At 40.1% G+C, this 26171-nt stretch overlaps 1 protein-coding gene across 2 annotated transcripts in view; it reads right to left on the minus strand.

Annotated features, from left to right (window-relative positions):
* Positions 1-26171, minus strand: part of KDM5B (lysine demethylase 5B) — a 77451-nt gene that overhangs the window by 12044 nt on the left and 39236 nt on the right. For both annotated transcript variants that reach the window (XM_042461681.1, XM_042461680.1), the window contains 13 exons: positions 24541-24699; positions 22008-22189; positions 21393-21555; positions 19213-19332; positions 18312-18506; positions 17065-17246; positions 11248-11372; positions 10595-10745; positions 7494-7608; positions 4527-4882; positions 2720-2858; positions 2131-2310; positions 1029-1187 (listed from right to left, as the gene is read on the minus strand). In XM_042461681.1, the coding sequence (XP_042317615.1) occupies positions 1029-1187; positions 2131-2310; positions 2720-2858; positions 4527-4882; positions 7494-7608; positions 10595-10745; positions 11248-11372; positions 17065-17246; positions 18312-18506; positions 19213-19332; positions 21393-21555; positions 22008-22189; positions 24541-24699 (2226 nt within the window). The remainder of the gene's footprint in view (positions 1-1028; positions 1188-2130; positions 2311-2719; positions 2859-4526; positions 4883-7493; positions 7609-10594; positions 10746-11247; positions 11373-17064; positions 17247-18311; positions 18507-19212; positions 19333-21392; positions 21556-22007; positions 22190-24540; positions 24700-26171) is intronic.

The raw sequence follows: 26171 nt of genomic DNA on the forward strand, positions 1-26171 counted from the left end.
GGATTTATATATGACCCATGGATTAGTTAGAGTTAAAACTTAAGGGCATATAACCATGGATGTAAAGGATGCCCTGTTCACTCTTCTTGCGTGTTCCCAGTCCGGCTGTCTCCTTCAGAGGCAACTGGGCTGGGAAGAGGCTTGGAGAGGGAGTGTTCACTCGTCCTGCATCTTCCCAGTCCAGCTGCCCCATCCAGAGGCAACCCAGCTGAGAAGAGGCTTGGGGAGGGAGAATTCACTTTTCTTGTGTCTTCTCAGCCTAGCTGCCCCCTTTGGATGCATCCGGGCTGGGAAGAGCCTTAGGAAGGGAGTGCTCATTCATCTTGTGTCTTCCCAGCCTGGCTGCCCCTCCCCCAGAGGCAACTAGACTGAGAAGAGACTTGTAGGGTGAATAATCGCTCTCCCTGTCAACTTATTATTGTATTGACTCACATATAAGTCGACTCAGGGTTTGGGGGTCAATTTTGTAGTATGGTAGGCCCTTGTTATCCACTGGGGATTGGTTCCAGGACCCCCCGTGGATAACAAAATCCATGGATGCTCAAGTCCCATTAAATACAATGCCACTGTAAAATGGTGCCTCTTACATAAAATGCAAAATCAGGCTTTGCTATTTGAAATTTATACTTTTTTGGAATGTTTTCAAGTCATGGATATTTGAATCCATTGATTAAAAAAACCCGTGGATAAGGATACATTTTCCCACTTATACATGAGTATATACAGTAAACCCTTTTTTTAAAAATGGCTCATGGTCTGGCATGTAACGAGTGTCAATTAATTTATACATACAGCATTCACAGCTTGACTCCTATTCAAAGAAATTCTATTCCAAACCAGTGGGTTCATCTTCATCCTCATCCTCATGGAGTCTGTGTGTTTAATGAAAACACACAAACAGCTACACTACTCAAAAAAGTATTTTTGGACATAACTGAGAGAATGCCAAAAAAGAAGATTTTTTTAATAAAAAAAACTAGTTGATTTACTGAACACATTTCTAAACATATTTCTAGATATATACATACCGCAGCAGCAGTTTCCTTACTCTCAGATAAAGCTCTTTCTAAATCACTTAAATTCTCCAGTTTGGTGTTCCTTTTTTTCCCATTCAAAACAGGTTCTTTTAATTTTTTTGTTTTTCTTTTAAACCCCAGTGTGCCAATATCACATCTTGGACACAACACCTGAAAAAAGTAAAAATATTCATAATTCATTCTGACATAACACCAGCATAAACTCAGTTAACATCACTTTTTAACAGTTATTACTTTTATTTGAGCATCTACAATATTTTTATAATGTGAAGAATATCAGATTTTTATTAATAATTATTTATACCCAGTAATTATTCTGAGATTATAATGAATTTATGACTGTATTTTTTATTCCAAACAAGGATAGCAAAGGAATGACACTACAGCCATCCTCTGTGTGAGACAGGTTCAACATGAAAAGAAAAACCCACTTAAATTAAATGCCTGTAACATGTAAGCACACATGCAAGAAAAATACAGCAAAGGGTACAGTACATTTTAGAATGCATTTCTAAAATCTAATAAAAGCAAGCTAATAAATTATTTCACAAGATTAAGTTAAAGGCGCAGGGGGTGGGGGGTTGCTTAGAATCAGTGAATAGATAGGAAGTTGCTTTTACAGAAAATTCCTGTTTATCCATTTGCACATACTGTATTTTGCCACCTTGAGAGAGGCATTCTGCAGCACAATTCTTTCTTTTCATCAACTGTAAATTGCTTTGCAAGTAAGAACAGCATTGAGTATTATGATCACCCACATTATGTCCTTCATTGACTCAGCTGTACATCCTCAGTGATGTCATTTGACTCCCCACATGGCCCTAACCGCCTACCTGGATCACTCTAAGAAGGAAATAAGGAGAGAGTGATGGCGATGAAGCACTGTCTGGAAAAATGCAGCCACACGCTAAGAGCACCAGCAAAATAAAAACAAGAACCCTCTTGGAAGCACAGTATTCATCCTATAAAAATCACAGTCGAACATTTCACAGAGCCCTGTTATTTGATACAATCTCCTTTAATTCTGTATTATACAACCTTACACATACCCACCAGCTTTAAGGGAGAGGTGCATTTAATTTAAAAGGCTTACCTCAAGAAGAGAGTAAGAAGAGTTTTCAGTCAAGAAAGTATTGCTTGCGCAAGCTTTCCAAGCTTGAACCTCAGCCACTAATGACTCTAGTCTTGGCAGATATTCCAAATGAACTGGAATAGAGCGACTTCTTGACACAAGTTCCACAAGCGTATCTAACACAGGCACACGTCCACCAGCCTAGCAGTGCAGAGATGTTACAAACAAATGCCTTAATAACACCAAGGTATGATGAAGTTGGAGATAAACCAACAGATAATGAAACACTTTATGCTAGATAGAAATAATCATTTCTCAATTTTAATAATCTATACAACAAAGGTTTGTTCCAGCTGTGTGTTTAGGCATTAGATGGTATATTCTTTTTTTGTTCATGTTAGTAATATGCTTCACATTTTGCAAAAGAATTTCATTTTACATATGCTAACAGGAGTTTTATACTATTTGTCTCCATAATGAATCATCAGTTGCACTGTTGTTACACTTGATATTTTGCTAGGTGTCAAACACTACAGACCCCTCAAAAACTAAGTTGCTGTAAAATGAACCAACAAGTATTCATTAGCAACAAACAGAACTATTTTCTTACCTGCAGGCCCTCTACTTCCTGTAGCCAATCTTTGGCTTTTTTTACAGCATCCTTCAGTGCTACACCATTTGGAAGATAAGCAGGAATTTCCTCTATCTCCTTTACTGCTGCATCAAGACTATTTAATGTTTGGCGAGGTCTTAAAATAAAATATACATGCATAAAATGTAATACTGTATGTAATACTCAAAAACTAATTTAAATTTAATGTCTGCCAAAAATCATAATAAGCATATGGCAAAGAAAATCAATAAGGGCTGTCGTCTGATTAATTTAAAAATACTTGAAATTCTGTACACAACTCATTTTCTATCAACATCTGAAGATTATTTTGTGTATAAAAAAGAGTTTGTCTTTAAAAAAGAAAAGAAAAGTTCTCAGTGACTGAATTTCTAGGTATACCACTTCAGACTATTGGCTGAAGACTCCCAAAAGGTAATATTCCTTCACACAAATAGTTCTAACCTAGTTATTACAATACTGTCAATCACCTGAGCTCCTGCTGAATACTCTTACAGGAAATTTTTAAGAACAATAATAATTCCAGGACTAATCCCAGTGCGCTAATAACAAGAAATGCTATTCATACAGATAAAACACTTGACATGGTCACATATATGTCATTGTAAAAATGTATGTTTAGTTTGCAGCAATGACTCTCAGTATCAAATTCCAAGACTTTATTGGATCAAACCAGCCTATGCTTGAAGGGGATGATGGGAATGATAATCAAACATCTGTGAAACCATCTGGTCTTCAAGGTCTTCTGCTGTTGTATGAATGTGTTATGTACATGGCACACTACACCCAACAGCTATTATAACCATTTCTAGGAAAATGTTTGGTTATCTGATATTCTTAAATAAACCAGCAGAGTACCTCTATATAATTTATGTCTGTTTCTTGTCAATATAGTAGTCTTAGGCAAATTGGTATGCAGTAATGTATTCTTTACGTATTTTTAAAGTTTTGCTCAGTATTCTATTCCCACAACAGCCAGATACCTAGAGAAACCCACAAGGAGAACAAGAGCACAAGAACCTTCTCTCACTGTTGGTACCCAATTATATTTTGATTCTTGCTGCCTTTGATGCCAGGCATACAACCATTTGTGACTAATAGCCATTGATAGTGTTATCCTCCAGGGATGTCATACGTGTCTAAGTTGCTGGTCACTGTCACAGCTTGCAGCAGTAGGTTCAACCCTTTATTATGCATTGTATTATGTACTTCCTCACCATTTAGTCTCACTTGATAACCCTGAGTTATAGTATGAGAGAGGATGAAAAACATCTACCTACTTTCTTCAAACCATACATACTTGTGTGGACTTCCATCACATCCCCTCTGACTTGATTTCTGCACAACCAAAAACCTTAAATGTAGTATTCTTTTACAGATATTGGTCCAATCCCCTGACAATTTTGATTTCCCTTTATTTCTCTGTCTTTCTTCCCTTAACCTGTGGATAGGTCTTGTCTACATATGTCTATAAAGCTATGCAAGGGAACATGTATACTTATGCAAATTAAAATTTAATATTATTATTGCCACTATTATGACTACCATTATCACCAAATTTTTTTTAAATTACCTTCACCAAATAGAAGTATGTGAAGTGTTGATTATGAAATAAATGCTACCCTTTGTGCTACCAAATATCTTATTTGCCTTGCTATACTCATATTGCCAAAGAACAACTTTTTTCATAATTTTGTGCAAGTTAAAAAACACATCAATTAATTACATGGAAGCAGTAAATACGAACAATAATTGCAAAAGTTCTGAAAGAGGAAGATTCTTCTACCTGGCTTTTATCAGGGTTCTAGCCTTGTCATCCCAGTGTTCAGATACTGTTAAGAGCTCTTGCAGTTTAGCCATTGCCTTCTCAACAGCAGGGTGAGGAGCCAGTCCTACACCAGAGTCTATGAGCCTTCTCATATCATCTAGAGTGATAGAATTTTGGTCCAAGCAAACATGATGTACATCTTCCAGCCAGCGTGCTTGTTCTAGGCGTATTCGTAATTCACCTAGCTGGGGAAGATCAACATCAAAGTCAAAACTGACATCCAAGAGTTCCTGCAGTTCTGAAGCACTAGGAATTTCTTCAGAGAGCAGTTTTTGGCTATACTTCTGGAAGTCTTCCACCCGATTAAGAAGATCCTGAAAAGTGAAAAGAAAAAATGCATCAAAGCTTTAAATTCCCACACCACAAATTAAACTGTCTATTTTGCAACTTGAATCACACAGCAGTAATGCTAAGCAAACTACACTTTTTTCTCTGAGGGGCCATGCAGGTGGGCAAAAGGAGTGGCCAGATGCCGCTCCCACCCCAATCGCTGTGGGACCGTGGAAACTGCATGGGCCCGGCCCTGATGTGGGCCACTGCTGTGGTCCTCAATCCAGCTGCCAGCTCCTCTGGATTGGGGCAGATTCTGGCTGTGATCAGGGCATGTGCACCCCCAGTGCAGCCCGAAGCCAGCACTTTTGGCCTGTCTGTTTCATGCCTGAGTTAATGAATTGAAGCTCTTTAGAATACTAGGTGTATCCCTTTCCAAGAAAGCTAAGCTATTTTTTACTCTAGATTTAAATACTGTATTGCCCAATACAGCCCAACCCAAGTATCTGTGGCATTGGGAACTATCTTTTGGTAACTACCTAGTTGGTAACTACAGGAACCGAACTGACAGGCCAAAATAAAGCTGCTTCAGGTCACTTTGGAGGTATGCTGTTTAAATAACACATGCATCTTAAGAGGCCAGAAGCTGCACCAAACTTAGGACTGCTGCATGGCTCTGGTGCGGCTTCTGGCCTCTTAGGATGCATGCATCATTTAAACAGCATACTGTACTTCCAAAGTGACCTGAAGCAGCTTTATTTTGGCCTGTCTGTTCAGGCCCTACAGTTTCACTTATCTGAGTTGCAAAAAAAGGTCTCTGGGTATCTTGAAGTGATCCAATGTGACTCTATGGTCAACTACTGGCAGAAATATAGCATTTGTCACTATCCACAGTTCTCACTATCCACAGTAAATCTGCAAACGTTTCCCTTGTGGATACGGGGGTTGGAGTGTACTTTTTATTTTAAGGACTTAAACTTTAGATTTGAATTTGGACAGGAGGGGCTTCAATCTAAATCCGTATGTCTGCAACCTTAGGACATGAGAACACCCAGGGACAAAGCCTAAGAATGCTAAGAAAGGACGGAGAATGTGTGTTAAGTTACACTGACCAATTTTATGTTCATTCAAAGCTATATTGACTGTATGCACTGATGTGTGAGATAAGAGTTTATCCCTCCACCCACCTGTAGTTGTGAGTTCTGTAAACTGGAAACATGTTTGTACAGCAGACTGCAATAGCAAATTCCCATTAATAACTGCCTTGCTGGCACATACTTGGCACTGTGCAAATAATATCTTAAGACCAAATAGCAAAAAACCTCTTCATACCAAATGTCTCAGGAAATACATAAAGAATTAGCTAATGCATACTGTCTTCACTTCAAAACACACTGCAGAAATAATCCAGTTTGAGAATGTTTTAACTGCCCTGGCTCAATGCTAGGGAATTCTGGGAACTGTAGTTTTGTGAGACACTGAGCCTTCTCTGTCAGAGTGCTCTGGTGTCACAATAAACTACAGTTCCCAGGATTCCCTATCACTAAGCCAGGGCAGTTAAAATGTGCTCAAACTGGATTATTTCTGCGGTGTGTTTGGGGCCTTCCTTTATTTTAAGCAAGTTTTGTTCCTTTCTTCATGTCAGTGATGTCCTAGAATTAACATACATTTACACACATTTGTCTATGATCTGGAAATGTGTTCCTCTTTAAAAAGGATAAAGTTGGAACTGGACTAAGCTAGACCTTGAAGATTCCAAGTTTACCAGCCAATTGTATGTTTAATTTCAACATGTTATTTTCTAGTGGTTTGGCAAAGTGTGGCATTTTCTCACTTCCAAGCCAAACAAATTAAGGTTAATATAATAGCAGCTAAGCTAAAGGCCTTTTTATTTTTCTGGGATTCATTCACTGGATATGTCAGAATCTTTACAGCTCAGGTGGGATATGCACAAACGCTTCATACAGCTGCAATTCTAAGATGTATGATTCTAAGAGTGAGTCCTGCTAGTGAGACATACTTCTGAGTAAATATGTACAGGACTGGCCACTCACTTTTTATGTTTAATAATATTTATCTACTGCATAAACAGGAGAGAGCCAGCACAGGGTAGTGGTTTGAGTGCTGGACAGGGACTCTGGAAACCAGGGTTCAAATCTCTATTCAGCTATGGAAACCCACTTGTTGAGCTTGAACAAGTCACACTCTCTCAGCCTCAGAGAAAGTTAATGGTAAACGCCCTCTGATCAAATCACCTCAAGTTGAAAAGCACTTCAAGGCACACAACAACAAACTTTATGAGCAACTTTCAGCAATGAATAGTTATTTAATGCTATCAATTATCTATCCAAATTGTTAAATATTCAAAAATATAAGACAATGGCTGCATCTGCACTATGTAAATAATCCAGTTAGATACCACTTTAAACGCTATAGAATTCTGAGAACTGTCATTTTGTGAGACATTTAGCCTTCTCTGTCAAGAGAGATCTGGTGCCCCAACATACTACAGTTTCCACAATTACATAGCACTGAGCCATGAAGGTTTAAGTGATGTCAAACTGGATTATTTCTGCAGTGCGGATGCAGCCACTGTCTTAGTATCTTTTCCCCTTTGGAGGAGAAGAAAACCCTGTTTTCAAGTGTTAAAGATACCTTCAGCAATGCTGTTTGGCTGAGGACACATGGCAAAGCATAGAGTTGTCTAACAAATAAGCGGAGTTCATTCACAGTCAGTTGATTCTGCGATTTTCCTCCTCCAGATCGATATCTGCAGTAACACAGAAATGTCTGTAACTCTAGAAAATTTTACCTGATTAAAATGTTATTTAAAAGTTTCAGTTATTTGCGTAATGTGACACAGTATGGTGAACATTATTTCTATGAGAGATTTTAACCCTCCCCATTCAATGAATTTCTTAAATCAGCTAGGGTTATGGTCAAGATTCTATACCTAGCATAGCATAAACACAGATTGATTCAAAAAGAATGGTGCAAAACTGAATTTAAGAACAGCTCTACTTTTGCATCATTCTTTATGAATCACCTTGCACATACAACACTTTTTCAACCGTTTGTAATCCGCAACTTTAATTTACCCATTGCCATCAATCAATTAGCTTCCAACACATCAAAAGTAAGAAAGAGAGTTCAGTGTGAGCTTGCAGAGTAGCTGGTAGCACTACAGCCACACTTAAGCAACTTCTGAGAAAGTACAACCATATGCACAACTGTTTTCCCACTAGCATAGTAACCCAGTGGAATTCCAGTCTGTGTTTTAATTGGTATTTTTTATTTGAAGTTCATACAACTGTTTTTAAAAATCACACCTGCTGCCTCTTTCCCACTCTAATCAGATATTAGCCATGTTCCAAGAGTCATGAATAGGGCTGGATCCAAGTTGTACATCATGAGCATCAAGCTGCCTGATCAATATTGCCCCCAGTCAAAGTTCCCTTTCTTTTTCACTTCTATGAAAGCATTAATAGGGTTGATATTGCTGATGGAAGCAAAAAAGAATAACTTTGGTGGCTCACCTACCAGGAAGTGAGAGATGGTATAAGAGACTTCTGTATTGCCACAGTGGACCACAACTCCCTTGTGTTCCTTTTAGCCCACAAAGGGAAAAAGTGGAAACTAGGCCTGACAACTACTTTGGCTGACCACCATGCCTGAGAATTCCTTTGGTTGCTGAAGAGGCACTAATTATGATGAATGTACTGGTACTGAGAAGCTTGGCTAAGACAATTGCTTGTCTACAGCAGGAATCTTCATCGTTCATCCTCTCAGACAAGTCTGTAAGTGTGATGCATACTGCTTAGAAAATCATAGGCGGGGTACAGACCGCCGCTTTGCGGCAGTCTGCCGCCGCCGCCAGTAGGTCCGCGGGGGAGCCAGAGCCTTCACACGGCCCGACTCCCGCACGGACCGAAAAAGAAGCTCCAAAATGGAGCTTCTTTTTAAGTCGCGTTTGCGACATAGCGAGGCGCCAGGGGCGCACTCACTACGTCACAACGCCCGTGACGCGTACGGACGCTCAGCGTCCGATACGTAAAGATGGCGGCGCCCGTATGAACAGGGCGCCGCCATCTTGTACGTATTCAATACGTACTAGGGTTAGGGGTGTGTGGAAGCACCGCCCCTTCCTAACCCTAGTACGTATTGATGGCGTACTATTTGGCGGTCTGTAAACCGCCATAGATTTACTAGAAATTTAAAGCTCATGATCAAAGATACAAATTGAACACTATAGGAGCTTGACTAGTATCAAGGCCAGTACTGAAACGCTCTCAGAAATACTATATTCCTCCTCAGCTAGCTGATATAGAAAGTGGGAAGATGCTAACATGGAACACAACATAGATGCCTTCAGTTTGGAGGAACTGAAATTGGTAGTCTGAAGAGTCTTCTCACAAAGGAGACGTTGCAAGCATGGAGCCCTGTTTCGTTAGATTTTTCTTGTGCAGGCCAAATAGTAGTAGTATGAATCTATGTGGTGCCTCTGGCTCAAAGATAAGAGACAAAGGAATTATTTCAATTAAAGTAATCTTACAGGATGTACTTGGGAGGAAAGGGCAATCTTTTGCACTACACAATTCTGTGAATGGGTTTGATAACCAAAGTACGTATAATGCTAAGCAAAAAGAAAGTGACAAAAAAAGCAAACTACAAATCAGACAGAATGAAAATGAAAAGACTGGAAGGTCAAACAAAGAAAAGACAGAGAAAATATATTTCTATATTTGCTGTACACAACTGCAATCCCTGGTACTATCACCACAGTGAATGGAAAGGAATTGGCAGGAGGTCAGGAGCCATGCCATCCTGACTGTATGATCAGACAGTAGGGCAGGACAACTCTGCTTTCAAAACTTCCAAGTAAGGCTTTTTATAATCACAGAACTTATATGTATAAGCGCAAAGAGACGAAACCAAATAACGTCTCTTTTAAGGAAAGTTTCTGAAAACCCAAGATCATTTTGATTGCCTTGCTATGCAGTTTTCCAGTTCTCAACAATATTTTTCAAATGCAGTGACTAGATCTGTACACAGCATTAAAACATGGTCACATCACAAATATGAAGAAATATGTTAACATCTTGGCAGTTTTATTTTTGAACCCTTTCCTAATAATCCGTAATATGAAATATATTTCTTGGTTTTTACTACTACTTCAGACCTTATCACTGTGTATGAGAAATCAGGAATTTTTTTTTTAGCATTAAGGTATATTAGGCCCGGAACACACGGGCCTTTGCGGTGCCCTCATCATGTGCGAGGGTTGCTTGGGGCGGTGCAGCTGCAACGTCACTGCGCTGCAAAAAGGAGCTGCTTCCAAGCGCTTCTTTTTTGCTCCGCAGCAGCGTCGCGCAATTTGGTTGCTGCGGCGCTCCTACCAAGCAGAGAGGCACCAGGGAGGCGCCTCTTTTTGGCACTCTGTTCCGCGCCTTATTTTACACTTTCCATTGAAAACAATTTTATCATTTTAATGCCCTTTCCTCAAATCTGAAGGATTCTTCTAGATGTTTACATTGTTTCATTTGATTTTTATAATGACCTGAACAATTCAATGTCAGTTGTAAATTTCATTACCACACTGTTCACCCAAGCTTCTATTGACATTTTTCCTTATACATATGTATATGTTAATTGCCACTGTATTTCTGTGCCATTAAATTTCCTTCTGAAACATAACAGGTTTTCTAAAGCACTCTATGGGTATTCAAAATCAGAAATAAAGCATGTGCTAATCATACCTAGTTTGCCTCTTGCCATTAAGCAGCTGCTGTGCAACTGAGGCACATTTTTCTGCATCCTGAGTAACTAATCGGAGATGTCGCAGCAAATCATTGTCTGGAAACTTCCTCATTTCAGATTCTTCAATTAAAGCTTTGAAACTCATGAGACCTTTGAGAAGAAAATAATTTTTGTTAAGTAAGTGAATAAAGCAAAATGTTTGCATTTTTAATATGAATTGTTGCATAGTCATTTGGAGTTGCTGTTGTTTTTAAAATTATTATCATTTTCCCACTACAAATATTCATTACTATATTATAACACTAAATCTGTTTTCCCCTTCCTCCTTTTCTCCCACCCCTACTCTTACTTGATTAGCAATATATGTATTACTGCCTATGACTGTAAATCTAATGCATCTTCCAAGCATTGATAATCTGGTTTAGTTCAGATTGATCTAATGCAGAAGTAATCTTGTGAACATTTACTTGGGAACATATCTAGGAGTAGCTGTGTTGGCCTTACAGCAAAGTATAACAACATCCAAAATCCACCAAAAATTATTTGGAAGTATGTGTCCTCAAACTCACTGGCGTTTCTGAGTAAATATGCTTCTGACTGTTCTGTTCACATGAGACTGTTCAGTTATAAAGCATAAAAAAAAAATACCTACTTTTTTTATTATTCACCTTTGCCTCCAAAGCTTCATTGACACTGGAAGCCCATTCATTGTAGGACTCTGCCCTCAACTTAAGTGCATTCATCATAGGATACAGTTCATCTACTGTGTAGCGATATCTGGTAACAGTAAAGAATTTGAACAACTTGAACAAATTTGAAATTTTAAATAAAATTATATGGCACATATGAAAAAAATACACACCTATAACATGAAAGAAGTTTGAAATGAGATTTTATGAACACTGTGTAGCTAAAAAGGCATCAGATGAACAGGTTACTCACCTGTAACTGTGGTTCTTCGACTGCGCCTGCACAGAGACTCCATCTGGAAGCTGAAAAGCTGAGCAGATTGGTGAAAGCCCCGCCCACTCCCATGCACTGAGCATGCCCAACCCCGCCAATCTAGCTCTTCCTTCAGTTCAAGTCCGCTGCAAAAACATGGCAGGGACCTGACTGAGGGGAGGTAGGGCGGGACTTGTGTGAGGGCACAGATGACCACTCAAAGAATCACAGTTACAGGTGAGTAACCTGTTATTCTTTTTCGTGGTCTCTGTGCTTCACACAATTGGGTGACTAAAAAGCTAACCTAAGGAGGTGGGAAGGTCACTGCAAAATAGAGGAAAGGACAGCACAACCAAAACTGGCATCTCAACAAGACCTGGAATCTATTCGGTAGTGCCGAACAAAAGTGGAAGGCTGAGACCACGTGGCTGCCTTGCAGACATCTGGTAGAGGGACACTTTTAAGGAAGGCAGCAGAGGAAGCAACAGCCCTGGTTGAGTGTGAACGTACACCAGGGCGTTTGGCCAGTTCATAAGCTAAGAAATAGTCTGAGCAATCCATTTTGAAAATCTTTGTGCAGAAACAGGATGGCCCTTTCTGGATCCACCATAACAAACGAACAACGTGTTAGTCAACCTGAACTCAGCAGAATGTTGGACATAAAACGCCAAAGCACAGCGAACATCTAGCATGAGCATAGTCTTTTACAGAGGTGTAGACGGGTCTGGGTAGAAATTGGGTAGAACAATGTCCTGAGAAAGGTGGAAAAGGGGAAACCACCTTAGGGAGGAATGAGATGTCTGGTCTGAGAACCCCTTTGTCTCTGTGGAAAACAAGAAAAGGCTCATCAGAGCACAGTGCTGTCAATTCAGAAGCACGTCTGCTGAAGTAATGGCCACAAGGAAAGACACCTTTAGTGTCAACAGTCTCAGAGGGGCTGAGCCCAAAGGTTCAAAGGGAGGCCTAGTTAGCTGCATAAGCACCAAAGATAGAGACGATGTCAGGGCCAAAGGAGGCATCAGAGGATAGAGATGAGGGAGGCCTTTGAAGAACTTTTTCATATCATGGCACTGGAAACACCACATCAGAGAGCTGATGGTGAACCGGGAGGCTGGTTGGTGACAATGGAAGACAAATAAACTTTGAGAGAGGAGAAAGGCAAACCTTGATCATGAAGTTGTAAAAGGAAGTGTAATACTGTAGAAAGGCTCACAGGACTGGAGGGTTCAGCTCTAGCGATAGCAAATTCACAAAAATGATTCCATTTGTAGGAGTAGAATCGTTTAGTAGAGTCTATTCTAGAAGCTGACAAGACCTTGATCAATTTGGGAGAGTTCGGGATCTGATCCTCCAAGCTGTCAGGTGTAAACTGAGGAGGTCTGGATGAAGGACCACTCCGTGACAGTGAGACAGAAGGTCCGGCCATTCAGGAGTTTGAAGTATTAACCCCTGGACAGGTGGAGCAGGGGGGTGAACCAGGGTTGTCTCGGCCAGAAGGGGGCCAGCAGAAGTGCATTGGCTCTGTCTCTGGTCATCTTGTTCACAACCTTTGGTACAAGTGGTAGTGGAGGGAAGGCACAGAGGAAGTCTTGGTTCCAACTGCATAGGAATGCGTCTCCCAGGCAGCCATATCCCCTGCCTGCCCTAGTGCAGAAATGAGGGCACTGGGCATTGTCCGGAGTGGCGGAGAGGTCCAAGGATGGGGGAGCAGACAGAGGGAGAGAGAGGATGGAAGATGGTGTCGTCGTCTTGGTGGTGTTGTCAAAAATGGGACTTAGAAGAGGAAGCAGGCTTCTTCGAAGATTATTGTCGATTTTGACGATGCTGATTGTTTTGTTGTTTGTTTATAGGGTCTTCCTGAAGACTGTTGTGAAGAGCCTTTATATTGGGATGAGTTTTCAGAATGCTGTTGAGAATAAGGAGAAGAAGGGGCTGATCTGTCACGCCATTGGTGTCTCTTGTATTCGTGGTCAGCCCAAGGCGTTTACCAGTCAGACGATTTTTGGCCAGAGTAGCTAGAGTCTTGTCTGTATTGGCTGCAAACAGGCCCTCGCCATCAAAAGGAAGGTCTTCAATCTTGTTTTTGGCTTCATCAGTGAGATCTGTGGACCTGAGCCAGGCAAACCTGCGAAGGGCGACGGCACTGGAGATGATTTTAGCTGAACAGTCGACGGAGTGTCTGGCTGAGTGGAGCTGTTGGTTAACCAAAGAGAGGACCTCAGTATAGAAGTCCATAGCTGCAGATTTTTGTTCTTCAGGCAGATAGGGGATAAAGGAAGCCATCTTGTTCCAAATAAACTTTTGGTAGGCTTGGAGGTTGGCAACCTTGGCATTGAGGGCAGCAGAAGAATAAAATCTGCATCCAAAGATGTCCCTATGTCTGCCATCTTTATCCACTGGGGCAGAGTGGGTCTTGCCTGATTTTGTAGTGGATTCAACTACTTGAGAATTGGATGAAAGCAAACCAAAGGAGATGTTTCTCTTGCAGCGGACGAAAGAGAACTGAAGGAGGAGCTAGATTGGTGGGGTTGGGCAAGCTCAGTGCATGGGAGTGGGTGGAGCTTATTATTATTATTATTATTATTATTATTATTATTATTATTATTATTATTATTATTATTTATATAGCGCTGTAGATTTGCACAGCGCTGTACATAAAAACAATAAATATATAAGAGTAAACCTGCCTATGGCGTACAATCTAAGAAATAATAGGATAATACATATAAAATACATAGCAATACAGGAAATGGTTCAATAAAACAGGCAACAAAAAAAGAGCATCAAATAGCAAATGGTAATCACGCAGTGCCTGGGAACACTTCTCTGAACAGGATGGTCTTCAACTCCGTTTTGAAGCTGGTTAAAGAAGTGATGGCCCTTGCTTGTGGGAGAAGAAGGTTCCAGGAGTGAGGGGCAGCAAGTGAAAAGAGATGAATCCGAGATGAGGCAGAGAAAATCCTGGGTTGAGACAGCCGACCTTAACTACCAGAACAGAGGGCCCAAGTGGGAAAGTGAGGAGAAAGGAGGTCTGATAAATAAGGAGGGGCCTGCCCATGAAGGGCTTTAAACGTTGACAGCAGGAGCTTATACTGAATATGGAAAGGGAGGGGGAGACAGTGAAGGGATGCCAACAAAGGAGAGATATGGTCAGAGCGGTGGGCAGATGTGATAATGGGTGCAGCTGAATGCTGGACATAAATTAAAGGATGAAGGTGAGAAAGAGGAAGGCCAGCCAGGAGGATGTTACAGTAATCAAGTCGTGAGACCACTAGGGCATGGACCAGGATCTTGGCAGTAGAGGAGGAGAGATATGGTTGGATTTTGGCAGTATTGTATAAAAAGAATCTATAAGCCTTGGCTACGATCTGGATCGGAGGGATATATGACAGAGAAGAATCAAAGATAAAACCACGACTGCAGGCTTTCTGGACTGGTTGAATAGAAATGTTGTCCACAGAGACAGAAAAGGAGTGTTGAAGGGTGGACTTAGGAGGAAAGACAAGAAGCTCCGTCTTGGACATGTTGAGCTTCAAACGCCAATAGCACATCCACTGTGGGACAGCTGTGAGACAAGACGAAACTTGCTGTTCAAGCCTTGGAGAAAGGTCAGGGGTGCAAAGATACAACTGGGTGTCATCGGCGTACAGATGGTAGGAAAAAACAAAAGAGCTAATGAGTTTACCTAAGGACAGTGTGTAGAGAGAAACAGAAGGGGACCCAGAACAGAGCCCTGGGGAACTCCAACAGATAAGGGAATAGAGGACGAAGTCTGACCACCTGAGACCACTGCAAAAGATCTGCCTGACAAATAAGATCTAAACCCGTCGAGAACAGAGTCTGAGAACCCAAGGTCAGAAAGTATATCAACTAGAAGACAGTGATCAACGGTGTCAAAGGCTGCAGACTCCGCTAATCTGCTCAGCTTTTCAGCTTCCGAATGGAGTCTCTGCGCAAGCGCCGTACCCAATTGTGTGAGGCACAGAGACCATGAAGAAGAACCACATTACCCTAGAAAACTTAAATACATTATGTAATATCATTCTGTTGCCAGTTTGCTCATCCTCCCTGCCAGTGACACAGATCAAGGCAGGAATAAATCTGAAATACAATAACATGTTTACAGAATTTAATTATTAAACATTTGGGGAAGGAGAGACAAGACGGGAGGAAAAGGTGGGATGGCTGTTTTTGGTGATATGCCAGCTTATCTTGTTTCATCACCAGATAAAACAATACCTGTATCATGGTCAATAATGTATCAGCACACTCCCAGTCATGACTGAAAACTACAAGCCAGCCATTCCTTATTGGAAAGGCACACATTTAAAGAGCTGAGCATCAGGGAACCTTTTCTTTGCCTGTATTTTACTAAAGGGCTTATGTCTGATCACAGAGCAACCTCCTCAATAAGAGTAAAAACTCTGGAAAAGCAATTTTGAGGAGAAAATTCCATCATTATTGCTCTCTCACCCAGCCCCTAATTTATATAGGTAATTTATGGGTAACTAATTATAATCTTTGCCTAAAGGCACCAGATGCAGTCTGATCATGGATGATAAGAAGGGACAGCTCTGATTGATACTTTGATGGGAGAGATGGTTAAGAGGTGACATCATAGCCATGTTTAAATATCTGAAGGGCTGTTTTATTGAGGATGGAGCAAGCTTGTTTTCAACTGCTCCAGAGACTAATACCTGGGGCAATGGATTCAAGCTACGGAAAAAGAGATTCTGCTGAAACATCAGGAAGAACTTCAGAATGTGCTGCCTCAGAAAGTGGTGGAATCTCCTTCTTTGGAAGTTTTTAACAGAGGTTGGGTGACTATTTGTTGAGAGTGCTTTAATTGTGTATTCCTACATGAGAGGGGTTTGGACTGGATGGCCCTTGCAATCTATTCCAACTCTAGGATTCTCTTATTTTAAGAGATTTATTATCTTCATTGTATTTTTGAATTACTATCACAGTATTCATGAGATGAAAAACAGAAAATCCATGAGGATGCACACTTATTTTAATAATAATAATAATAATAATTATTATTATTATTATTTATAGCCCGCCCAATCACGAAGAATCTGGGCGGGTTACAACAATAAAATACATCAAATTACAATAGAGTTAAAAAAACAAACCCTAAGCCTACCGCCCCCCCCCCCATTCCCAGTACTAAAACAGAATTAAACAATAATAGTATAAAAACATTAAGAACATTTTTAAAAAGGCAGAAATATAGGCGGGGAAGAATAGACACATGAGGGGACAATATCTCTATATCTGGGGAGGGTAACTAAGTTGGAAAGGCCTGCTGGAAGAGATTCGTCTTGAGTGCTTTCTTAAAAGCTGTCAGAGTGGGAATGTGACGGATCTCCTCTGGCAGGTCGTTCCATAGTTTAGGAGCAGTAGTAGAGAAGGCCCTCTGGGAAACTGATGTTAGTCTAGATTGTTTTGGCTGTAGTAGATTTTAGTAAATATATTCATCAGAATAAAGCACCAGAATAAAGCACCAGGGAACAAAAAAGCTTACCCCATTTTATACTGGTAAGTGGGACATGTACAGAGGTCTTCTACATGATACAGGCATACCAATAAACCAGGATTACAAGCACAGTAGACTGCAGACATATAGCAAGTGGTTTTACACTTTATGCATTGTCGTTCATCATCAGGCAACATTTCCAAATTCATTCTCTCTGAATCAGTAACTCCCTGTAATGAAGTGTACAGTCAGTTCATATAATAAGAAAGCAAAGTCCATATTAATGGGTAACTGGGCTTCATTAATTTAACAATAAAGTCACGCAAGCTCATGTCCCATAGAAACAAATGCATTTTGAACATTTTTATTTATTTATTTATAGTATTTATACCCCACTCTTCAGCCACAAAGGCTCTCAGAGCAGTTTACAGATTGTTAATTTGACAGTTCCCTGCCATCAGATTTACAATCTAAAAAGACATGACACAAAAGGAGAAGGGAATGTCAGCAGGGAAGGGGATCAATTTATGGAGCAACTACACACAGATTAAAGTGTGCAGAAAAAATAGCTAGCCATTTTTTGGAATTAAAGCACCTAAAACAATTGAATACCTATCTAAGAAGATAACCACCAACATTTATTAAAACTCTTCTTTTAAAAAACTGACTACGGTATGTTGCTGAGTAGGCATTTTTAACTACTTTCCTCAAAAGGACACCTAAAACTACAACTATTCAAGGAGTCAGAGAAGTATTATGGAAATTGCCATAGTGGTTGAGGTGACAAAACATTCTCATATATATATGAGAGAGAGAGAGAGAGAGAGAGAGATCGCTGTTCCTCAACTGGTTGCTTTAGAGCAGTGGTTCCCAAACTTTGGCCAAGCCAGGAGGAACATCTAGGAACTAAAGTCCGAAACACCTGGAGGACCAAAGTTGGGGAACCATTGCTTTAGAGTATGGGTAGGAATAAACAGTCCACATTTCTCCCTGAGTGTTGTTGTTGCAGCTCCAGAGCCCTAAATGGATACTCCCCATCAAGATTAGAAAACAATTCCAAATAATAATAATAATCAAAATCAATACTCCTGGTAAAACAAGGCATGGCTGCCTCTATGCATCTCCCCCCCGTCAACCGGACTACAAGTAGAGTTCTGGCCTTTCAGGTTTATTTTTTTGAGATGGTCTGTTCCACAGATGGTACTGTAGTCCAGAACCAAGCCACTGAACATCTGGAGTTTACCAATCTTTACTTTAAAAATATGTCATTTCTTGACACTTAAAGTAAAGCGTACCAGTTTAAACACAGCCTTCCGTAAAGCATTTTCATCTTCAATCATAATAGCCATGTCTTTCTCAACAGTTGATGCTACCACCACATCAAGAGTCTCTGCTTTGGCAGCCATTCTACAGATCATCTCATCATGAGAAAACACACAATAGCGGTTTAATAAGCGATAGTGTTCCACGCACTGGCGACCCAATGGCAACTAAAAGAAAAATGACAAGAAGTAAATTTTGTACTGTTATCTAATGTGGGGAAAGTTGCATAAAGTCAAAAGTTTTCAGGAAGAAATAAAAAAAATGACTGGTTTGTCTTGACTATATATATTTTTAAAGATACTAACAGCAGACCATTATAGGCCCCAATACAAATACGCATTCAAACTATTTACTGCAGAAGAAAATTCTAGACTAAATTAGGATTATGGAACACTATGTGCCAGTTTGAAGCTTTGCAGTATACTTCCAGTTTTACAGAGGTTTCAACCATTTACTGCAGTTAAGACTAGTCTTACAGCTTAGTTCCATATTATTTCAATGATCTGGGAAGATACTGAACAACAGCAACACCACAGGCAAAATGAAGGTTTGCTACAAAGCTTTTGATTGCCAAAAAAAATCTATAAATTAAGGTTAAGGCTAAGATTAAGTGATGAGAGAAGTATTCAGAGAATGCATGAGAGCTTTAAATTGGTTGTCTTTATTTAAAACAAACTTTCTGAAATCTGTGAATATTTTTCTTTAGGACTACTTTTTCCAATGCATGAAGTTTATTTTGCATAATAAACAAACAAACCATTCACTCTCAAAAGCATTTCTTTGGCTAAACAGAACAATACCACAAATATTAAAAAGTACGTATATATTTCAGATTATGTTTCTCAATAACATTTTGTAACATATAAAACTTACCCAGTCAACAGTGCAGAAATTAACAGCTTCAGCAAAGTTGAAACCTTGGTTAAAGCCACTATGATAGGCTCTTGGAAATGTAATCACAAATTCACCAGCACACTGATTAGTTCGGTAAATCTAGGATAAAGCAAAGAAAACCAACATATGCCAAAGGGTAATATAAACATTAATAGTTTTTAGCCTTTTCTTTTATGAAAGCAAGAAGGACCCTACTAAATGAGACAAATGGCCCAGGGAGTTCAGGATTCTGGCTCCAGCAGTGACCAATGTTTCCCAGAAATCTACAACCAGAGCCTTAAGGCGACAGCCCTCCCTAATATTTGTCCTCACTTTCTGGTATCCATTATGTGTATGTGCCTTCATGTTACCTGCTGACTTGTGGCATTTAGACCTCTAGGTATGCATTATGTTCAGTTACATTTGCAAAGCTAATAAATGTTTCTTGTCTATCTTTTTTCCCCTTTTTCTTTTTAAAAAGCTATTTGATACCTGTGTATGTATCATCTATCCACAATGACAGGTAGTTGCCCGGACCATGGATGCTGAGGTGTCCACTTATTCAGCCAACTGAATAGCCTCTGGCCCTGAAGTACACTCTGTCACACATGTTTGCAAGTACAAATGGAGTCAAGCTGTAAATATTGTATTGAAAAGAAGATGCCTAGACACCATCTTGTATTCTGGCTGTAACATGTTCCCTAGTAGCAGCATGATGTCTGGTTGATATGATGTTCACTCCAATCACAACTCCTACCTAATCCCTTTCTTGGCTTGTCATCGAAACCACCACACAGGACAGATTACAGAGCATGAATGCTCTCACCAGGGCATGGGAAGGGGGGCAAGCATGCTGTGTCCTATATGCAATATTTCATCCTCTGTCTTGTACCATGGCAGCTAAGTTTCTATGGCGGGGTACAGACCGCCGCTTTGCGGCGGTCTGCCGCCGCCGCCAATAGGTCAGCGGGGGAGCCGGAGCCTTCAGACGGCCCGACTCCCGCGCGGACCGAAAAAAGAAGCTCCAAAATGGAGCTTCTTTTAGCGTCGCGTTTGCGACGTAGCGAGGCGCCAGGGGCGCGCTCGCTACGTCACAAGCGGTGCGACACGTCTGGACACTGTGCGTCCAGTACGTAAAGATGGCGGCGCCCGTATGAACAGGGCGCCGCCATCTTGTACGTATTCAATACGTACTAGGGTTAGGGGGGTGCGGAAGCACCGCCCCTTCCTAACCCTAGTACGTATTGTATACGTACTATTTGGCGGTCTGTAAACCGCCTATATTACATGATATAAGAATAAAAGACACAACCAGTCTTTCTTCACCCAAGATTTTCACCCCAACTCCTCCCCTCCCCCCCAAAAAAATAGGAGCCAGCAACTGGAATAATTCACTTTTCATTTGATTGTAGTATTTTCTTTTCAATGAATGACTCCAAAGCATGCCCAGTAAGGAAAAAAATATTACATTCCTTATATTTAGATCTATAGACACAAACAGTAATTATTATTTGTGAGAAATAAGGCATCTACAGAGAGAAGTATAATTCCTCACTATGGTTTTAAGCTCAGAGACAGCTAAGAAAAAACAAATCAATAGTGATTGGCTTAACTCTTTTTTCAATTAAGTCATTAAGAAACAATGAAAAAAATAATTACCATATATACTCAACTATAAGTCAACCTCGTGTGTAAGTCGAGGTCAGGCTTTCAGGCCAAAATTATAGATTTTGCCATGACCCATGGATAGGTCAAGGGTAAAACTTGGAGGCTCTTTCAGTATGTGTACGTGTGCATATGGAAAGAGAGATTCTCACTGAGGCTTTTCTTCATCGTTTCAGCTTTCATTTCAGCCACACAGACTGGTGGGAGGAAGGCTCTTCAACAAACAGCAATATCAATCCATCACCCAGGACTCTTTCTGCTTGGCTCTTTTTTGCTAAACTACTCTCCACACCACATGGGAAAATCTGAAAGAGTGCTATTACGTTTCCATTTTTGGACATAATTTTTTAGACAGTTATAGACAAGTATATATGGTATTTGCATCAGAACACAACTACTTCTCTTTGGGAAAAATGAACAAACAAACAACTATTGCCAGGGCACAGAATGGATGGCTTAAGGACTGAACCCTGCACCAAAAGGGAGAGGGAGAAAACAGAAGCTTAGTGACATACAGGCACACCATGAGACATCAATGTATTGGGATTCATAATTGTAACTAGTTGATGTAAAAGGTCTGGTTGAGATTCAAATAATTCAGGAGCCAGCTTCTTCATAACATCTTCTAATTGCTCAGCTGCATATCCTGGAGCTCCATACCATGTTTTAGGTTCTCCCCTGCAAAGATTTTTTTTAAAAGAACATAAATCAGAAAAGGAAATCATTTGTACACTTTCATGATGGAGGTGGGGAAAGTGTGGCTGTCCAAATGTTACACCTCAATGCAACTCTCACTGACACAAACCAGAAGAGTTAAAGGTGAAGGAAGATGGGAATTGCAGTTCAACAACATCTAGGGGACGACACATTTTCCACCTCAGCTTTAGGCTTGTTTTTTTATTTTTCTTTCATTTATAACCTCACTTTCTCCCAACACTGGACCCAAGATAGTCTACACATGTGTACTATAGGTAAACTTACATTTACTTGGGGTAGACTGGAAGGCAAGAAAGATATATGCACAAATGCAAGGACAATTACATCCTAATGAATGTCAAAAAATGATAATTTACTTTCACCAATTATGTAAGGTCACATGCATACTAAATCTTGGTACTGGATAAACTCACCAGTGCAGATAATTAATAGAATAGCTCCAGTGGTCTTCAATATGCCAACAAAATGAAGAAAAGCACATCCCTACATACAGCCAGGGCAATTTCATTCCACATATATCTGCAGTGATGTGAGCAAGTACAGACTGTTCCATCACAGGCATGTTGTTCAAATTCCATCCACTATCAAGATATTCCTTTAAAAAATGAGTACAATTCATATTTCTGAGACAAGTAAACCAAGTTTAGAAAGTAGAATAGTTCATGTATTCAATAAGAACATGTTTCTAATTGGATAACTATATAAAATGTCATAAAATATTCAATGTTCACACCCTGCATCAAATTCAACCACTGCTTTAATACAAGTTGTTTGTACCTGTATTTTTGCACACAAGTATTACAGAGCACATCAGATATTTCTACCACACAAAGCCTTAAATCCTTGAGGAAACATGCTTCTGCCTTCAGATGTAAAACAGAATCAAACTAATGTTTTCATATTGCATTGCATGTGTTTTACCCCCATTTACATCCAGCAAGCTGACTCCCACAATAAAGGAGAAAAATTGAGGTGACAAGTATATGTAATTTGATGAGACATCTGAAGACAAAGCGGAATAGCACAGCTGATTGATTGCGCCTTCTCCATTCTCTTGTTGCACTGAATTTTATAAATGTCTTACTGTCTTGCAAACCTTTTTGAAGCTCAGTCTAAGTCAGGAGGATTCCCACTCATATGCTTCTGTGACTTGAAAGGAGTTATAGAACATTTAACACAGTCAGAGCTCATGCTCATTGCATTAGGTTGTGTTGGAAAACAGAAGAACTTCTCACTGCTTCCAAAGTTCTACAGCTCCACATGAATCAGAAATGGAATGCTGAAAACCACAACTATTTTATAATCTATTTTACAGGGCTTGCAGAAATTGACTGAGTCCCAAAGTCAGACAATGTCCCAAGGCCTGGAAATAGAGAACTAACTGAGTCCCAGGCCAGAGCGCCAGATGGCAAGTCTGCACGTAGGATCTAATCCATAGCATTTGATGACTGCAAAGGCCACAGCTATATTCCAGCCCAGAGAGGACTATGGGCATCTTTCACACCTAATGATGGTTTCCCACTCCTGCTTCAAACTCTAAATCGGCTGTGGGTCCAGGTTACCTGAAATATATTCTTCTCCTGTATATTCTCTGATGCCAAGATCACTGTCCAAGATCCTCCTCTAGATGCTCCCACTATATGAGGTAGGCTGGATGGTTGGCAAGTATAGCCAGCCCTCTGTTTGCGAGGGGGATCCATTCTGGACCCCCTCCCCCGAAAACAGAAACTCGCACACATTCAAGCCCTATAGGCTTGAAAGTGGGTGCATGCCCGCACACGGCTATGAGTGTGTGCCTTGGGTGTGTGCCCCATTTTAATCCCCTCCATTTCCTCCTCACGAGTAATCAAGGGTCACAGACATTAAGTCCATGCAAACAGAGGGGCAAGTGTAGTTCTTTTCTGGGGTGCCACCCTAGTTCCTCAGTGCTCTGCTCAGAGCACCTCCCTTATACAAACATTGTGTTGTTGTGGAGCCGAAGGCTTTCATGGCTGGCATCCATAGTTTTTTGTGGGGTTTTCAGGCTATGTGACCATGTTCTAGAAGAGTTTCTTCCAGATGTTTCGCCAGCATCTGTGGCTGGCATCTTCAGAGAATTGTGTTGTTGCTTCTTCAGGGCCTTCTTTATATTCTCAAGCTTTTCAGCTTTAAAAACATGCCCTTTTAAGATCTTGTGCACTGGGGCTACTAGTTTTTACTTGAACCTATATGCAACTTTAATTTGTTTTTAATTTTATATTTATTTTACATTTTAATTTCATGGTTTTAATTGGTTAATATTTTTTCTGTACATCACCCAGAGAACATTTGTGTGAGTCACAGAGACCATGAAGAAGAATTTAGAGTTCCTGAGTAGCATAAGATGTTCTTATAAAATCACTTGAAAGCTATGAAGAATGTACTTTCTTCATTCCTCTCTTGGAATCAGCAAGACTGTTCACATTTAAGATCTGAAATGTTAAACAGGTTGAATCTCCCTTATCTGAAATCCATAGGACCAGAAGCAATTGGGATTTCAGAGGGTTTTCTTTTTTTCTTTTGGAATATGTGCATATACCTAATGTATATTTTGGAGATGGGACCCAAGTTTGAACATGAAATTCATTTATGTTTCGTATATATCCTATACACATAGTCTGAAGGCAGTTTTATACACAATCTTTTTAATAATTTTGTGCATGAAACAAAGTTGGTGTACATTGAACCATCAGAAAACAAAGGTGTCAGTATCTCAGCCACCCCAGTGGACAATTTTGGAGTTGGAATATTTTAGATTCCAGAATTCTAGATAAGGACAACTCAACCTGTAGTGTGTTTTCACAAGTAATAAGCAGTTATAAGGTTAAAATACTTCCAGTTCCAGCTGCCCAACTGCATTTGTATATAGTTTTATATGTGTCTTTAAACAAACTATATTCCAAATATTAGTTGAGAATTAAATCCTACCTCTTCTTCTGGTCTTAATTTAATTTTCCCATCTCTCACAGGAAATCCACTGCCAAACTCCTTTGACGCAATATCAGCACCATATTCTACTGTGACATCCTCTTCAATTGTGCTAACAAGACGCCAGAACTCTTTCTCAACCAGTTCCGTTGGAACCATCTGAATAGGAGGGAGACAAAACATTACTCACTGGTGAAGATGAATCAAATAAAAAAGATAAGAAAAGAAAAGAAGACAATGTCAAAATGTTTATGTAGAAAGCAAATGGAGTGGAAAGGAAATATGTCCCTTGACATGAATATCTGGTCATAACCAACTGTAGGAGGCAATGCTCATTTCCGTTTACTAAGCTGAAGAGCCAGCGTTGTCCAAAGACTACTCTGTTGGGGTTGTGGCCAGCATGACTTCACCAAACGCTGTTACCTTCACACTGAAGTGGTACCTATTTATCTATTTGCATTTGCAGGCTTTTGAACTGCTAGACTGGCAAAAGCTGGGACTAATGAGAGGAGCTCAACCCACCATGCAGCACTTCGGCCTTAAACTGCCAACCTTCCAATCTTCTGATTGTCAAAATTGGTGTCTTAACCAATAAGCCATCATATCCCTATAAGTACCCTATAAGCACCATACTGATCTACAAATGGGTAAAGGGTTAAAATTAATATTTTAAAATGGGAATTTAGAGAGTATAGTAAAAGGCAGTAGAAAAAGCAGACCACATCCAAAGATGAGTTGATTCAATAAAGGAAGCAACAGCCATGAGTTTGCAAGACCTTAGCAAGGCTGTTGATGAGTAGGGCTAATAGGGTCACTATAGGTTAAAGCCAAATTGACAGTAAAAAACAACAGCTTAGAGGGTACTGCAATATATTTTGTTAAATCATTTTAACTATCTTCTTAAATCAAAAATCAAACATATGAAAAGAAACAATAAAAAACTAGCAGAAAAATGAGTTAGTTGGGTAAGTGACTAATACACGAGGTACCACCAATAGTACATTATCTCTCTGAAAGCAACTATTTGTTAGAGTAGACAGCATATAAATTTAAATATACAGCTGCACTGAATTTCAATAAAATAGGGGTTGGCAATTATATGGAGGCCAAGAACCAATTTTTCCCTCAGACCTCCCCACAACAAGCCCAAATAATTGCGTTTTGCACTAAGGTCACCCTCAAAATGGCAATAGGAAGTGATGTTACTTTCTGTCATCATTCTGGAAGGGGACTACAGAGCAAAATGCAGATATTTAGGTAGTACAGAGTTCTGAGGTACTTAGTGGTAGTATAGTTGCATTTTTACCATACATGGGAGGCTTTTTGCAAGGTTTGCCTGAAAATCATGCAATCTTTCTAAAATTGATGACTTTGTGGGAGTGGTGGGGGGGCTTCGGGAGCTACAAAAGTGGGGTCAGGGACAGAATGAGGCCATAAACCACACTTTTGCTCTAAAAAACAACAAGGCAGGGGCTGAACGCATAGCAATAGCAAAACAGCCAGGAGAAGGGATCCCTTCAGTGCCTAAATTTGCCCCATTCCAAACGTCTCCTCCACACTGTCTTTCTCCCAGGAGGGATTAACTCTGGTTTTTCCTTCAAAGAGCTGAAAAGAAGTTGCCATTCTGGGTT

The sequence above is a fragment of the Sceloporus undulatus genome, chromosome 4 (assembly GCF_019175285.1).
Source record: "Sceloporus undulatus isolate JIND9_A2432 ecotype Alabama chromosome 4, SceUnd_v1.1, whole genome shotgun sequence".
Classification (NCBI taxonomy): domain Eukaryota; kingdom Metazoa; phylum Chordata; class Lepidosauria; order Squamata; family Phrynosomatidae; genus Sceloporus; species Sceloporus undulatus.